General features: G+C 35.6%; 1 protein-coding gene across 4 annotated transcripts in view; it reads left to right on the forward strand.

Moving 5' to 3' along the window:
* The window catches only part of nyap2a (neuronal tyrosine-phosphorylated phosphoinositide-3-kinase adaptor 2a), a 19,791-nt gene that overhangs the window by 9,267 nt on the left and 7,115 nt on the right, over positions 1-3,409 (forward strand). For 2 of the 4 annotated variants that reach the window (XM_031879435.1, XM_031879436.1), the window contains exon 5: positions 469-581. In XM_031879435.1, coding sequence (XP_031735295.1) covers positions 469-581 — 113 coding nt within the window. Of the gene's footprint in view, positions 1-3; positions 582-791; positions 1,256-3,409 lie in introns of those variants that run through there. The other 2 variants (XM_031879437.1, XR_004213975.1) reach the window with 2 other exon arrangements.

Genomic DNA, 3,409 nt, shown 5'->3' on the forward strand with positions numbered 1-3,409 from the left:
CAGGTTTGAATGTGACGATGATAACAAGAGGTCAGGTTTAAATGTGACGATGATAACAAGAGGTCAGGTTTACATGTGAAGATGATAACAAAAGGTCAGTTTTGACTGTAGAGATGAGAACAGGACGTCAGGTTTAAATGTAAAGATGATAATAGAGGTCAGGTTTAAATGTGAAGATGATAATATAGGTCAGGTTTAAATGTGAAGATGATAACAGGAGGTCAGGTTTAAATGTGAAGATAATAACAAGAGGTCAGGATTATATGCGATTTTCAGTTTGGACTCAGAAGCTGATCATCAGAGTCTGAGGAATAGCTTGATTCTGCTGCCCTTTTGTATTATTGTCTCCCTAATATATTGCAGTGATTGTTGTGCTAACACTGTCAGATGACCATTAGGTTAAAAGCAAGTGAAGTTTCTTCCGTAATCAGTTCTTTTGGATTGATGTAAAAACAATCTAATCTGCAGAATCAAAGTTGGTGTGTAAACTTGGCCGTTCAGCATCAGCTTCAGGAGTTCCTTCAGCAGGTGTAATGCTACATCGTCACGTGTATGAGCTGCATCATCCCGCCCTTAGCCAGGTACGATATCTGTAGAATACCTGTCTGTCCATCTGTCAGTCTACCTGTGTTTACCTGTCCAACGGTCTGTCTAGTACCAATCTACCTGTCAATGTGTCTGTGTTACTTGTATGTAGTTTAGATCCATTTTGTAAATCAGGTGACAAACAGCAGTTTAATTTTTTTATTTCTTATATAAAAAAATAATTGGAGACTTTATATTCCACACAGGATTCAACGTCACTGAAAGACAAACCCTAAAAACATTTTACAAACTGAAGTTTGGATGCATCAGCTGACTGACATCTGAACTGTAAACATGTAAACTAGTGAACAAGTGTTTTCTTTACTTTGTTTCAGGAACATTTCATAATTTCATTTGTGTGTAAAATATTTGGTGATGAATTTAATGTTTTTTCTATTATGTCTCAACATGAATTCTAAAAACTGACATTTAAATGAATTTGTCGATGTTTAAAGTGAAGTAATACGGAACACGTTCTCATTCCAACCCTTCCCATACTGACCCCTGTTATCACTTTCTAACACACTGCAGTCCAGCACATCAAACTATGACGCTCCAGTACGGTCACAGTAAATATGTGGTTAACGTTGTTAATTCAAACACAACTCTGTAAACTAAATCTAACAAAAACAATTTAACACAAGTACAGAAAACACAACACAAACATCACTAACGCAACTTAAAAATAATTCAACAACACTATGGGACAAGGACTCCGGTCTCCTGGTTGAAAGTCCTGTGTTTTGTTTGACCCACTCACCTCTACTCCCACCCTACGTCATCACACTCTAAGCATTTTGTCTGAGTGTCTTATATTGACACGACTATGTTCACATTGTAGTTACTAGAAAGCCTACTGCATGACATACAGAATCTAAAGGGTGTGACAAAGCGTTGGTTTGATTTGACGCCATGGGAATGAGAACGGGCTGTAATACTTTAATACTGACACTAACAAACTTTCATTCATTCTATCTTTAAACTAACAAAACGTACTTAATACTAACATTAAACGTTCACTGATTATACTTACACTGAAGCATTTTAATAGATCTCATTCAAACTTTATCCATTATTTTACATTTATTTACACTAATAACAACCTAACCCAAACTGTGCCCACATTAACCTAACCCCTCTAAACTGTAGCACCGACCCACCAGTTGACTATGATTCTCTGACAAACTTTACTCTCTCGGGTCATAATGATGATGTACATTGACATGAAATCTGAAACTTTATGTGTTCCTGTTGAGTGTTTATGATGAATAAAATATTTAATTTCATCAACTTCAGAAGCACATCATGTAATTTCTGCCAAGGGTTATGAGTTGTGTCAATACTTATGAAGGTAATCAAATAATTACATGGAGTCTGAACCGAGACTTTATTAAAGCAACACTCTTTCCTTTCTCACATAGAGGCAACTCAACAAAATAGCTTCCAGTTTTATTCACATTATTTAGTCACAATTATTCACATTATGACATTTCATTCTAATGAAATAGCCACAAGTACCGTCAGCCAACATCATGTTAACTTGTTAAATTACCATAAGACGAGTAGACTACCCAGCCAAAAAATGTTGAACATAACTGTCTGCAATTTGACAGACATGTATTTAAAGACTGGAGGGATTATTTTAACACTTTTTTAACTTTATTTTTTGTAGCTCAGTAATCCTTCACTTTATTTTACGGACATGCTGTATTAATTCATGTCCTATTCGTGCACAGGGATGGCTAGCAACTTTAAATTAAGTGTGTACAGTGAATTGCATTTCATTTCACATCCCCTCAGATGTGTTTCCCCAGAAGTTAGAACAACTGGAGGGGTCAAAGGTGTTTTCACACCACTGACAGCTGACCAAATGAAACGTTACCTTGAATAGAATCACAGATTTCGCTGGGTTTGAAAATTGTTGGAAACACTTGGGATGATATAAGTTCACAGCTCAACATAGGTCGAGTCCTCTTTAGACATTTAATTACGGAAGTGTTACATATTATACCTCCAAAATATGAGACTGAAACAATAGTGTGAAAACTCTGAAAGATGATGACTTAATATCTGCTTATGATCTGATTAAAATCTTTTTCTAGTCTGTCACATTAGCTTATCTGAATATTAAACCCTCTCATACACATGATCATATTTTAAATGTCAATGAAGTCAGTGTGAATAAATCAGTGTGTACTGACAAGATACTGGTGCGATATATATACTGGGTGAGAAATAAACTTTAGTCTGTCTGTCTGTCTGTCTGTCTTCAAATGTCAGTCTGACCGTCTTTCCAATGTTCTTAAGATTCTACTAAGGACTGAGTCCTCATTCGGAGGACTTTCAAGGATACATGTGTGTATCTTCTGCTCTCCTAAAACACTCACGATCCGATGCACACAATGCATTTCATGTCCCCCAGTTTGGAAACAGCAAACACAAATAAAAGTCCATTTATTTTGTTTCAGCAATCTGTTTACAAACTAATTTAAGGGAAGAAATTATCGATCCAGATGCTGAATCTTCAGATCCACATGATCTGATTTCACCCTTGTACCTCACTTTTTGGCTGTTTATCTTTATCGTGTTATTTAATAACTTTAAAAAAAAGATTATAGGATTTAATTAAATAGTTTTCATTTTCAAGGTAATAGCTGATCAATGACTGATAAAGATAGAAAGTGATCAATGAGTCATAAAGGTAATAGCTGATCAAGGACTGATGAAGGTAGAAAGTGATCAATGAGTCGTAAAGGTAGAAAGTGATCAATGAGTCGTAAAGGTAGAAAGTGATCAATGAGTCATACGGGTAAAAAGTGATCAA

This window comes from Anarrhichthys ocellatus, unplaced genomic scaffold (assembly GCF_004355925.1).
Source record: "Anarrhichthys ocellatus isolate YVR2014 unplaced genomic scaffold, GSC_Weel_1.0 scaffold262, whole genome shotgun sequence".
In the NCBI taxonomy this organism is placed as follows: Eukaryota; Metazoa; Chordata; class Actinopteri; order Perciformes; family Anarhichadidae; genus Anarrhichthys; species Anarrhichthys ocellatus.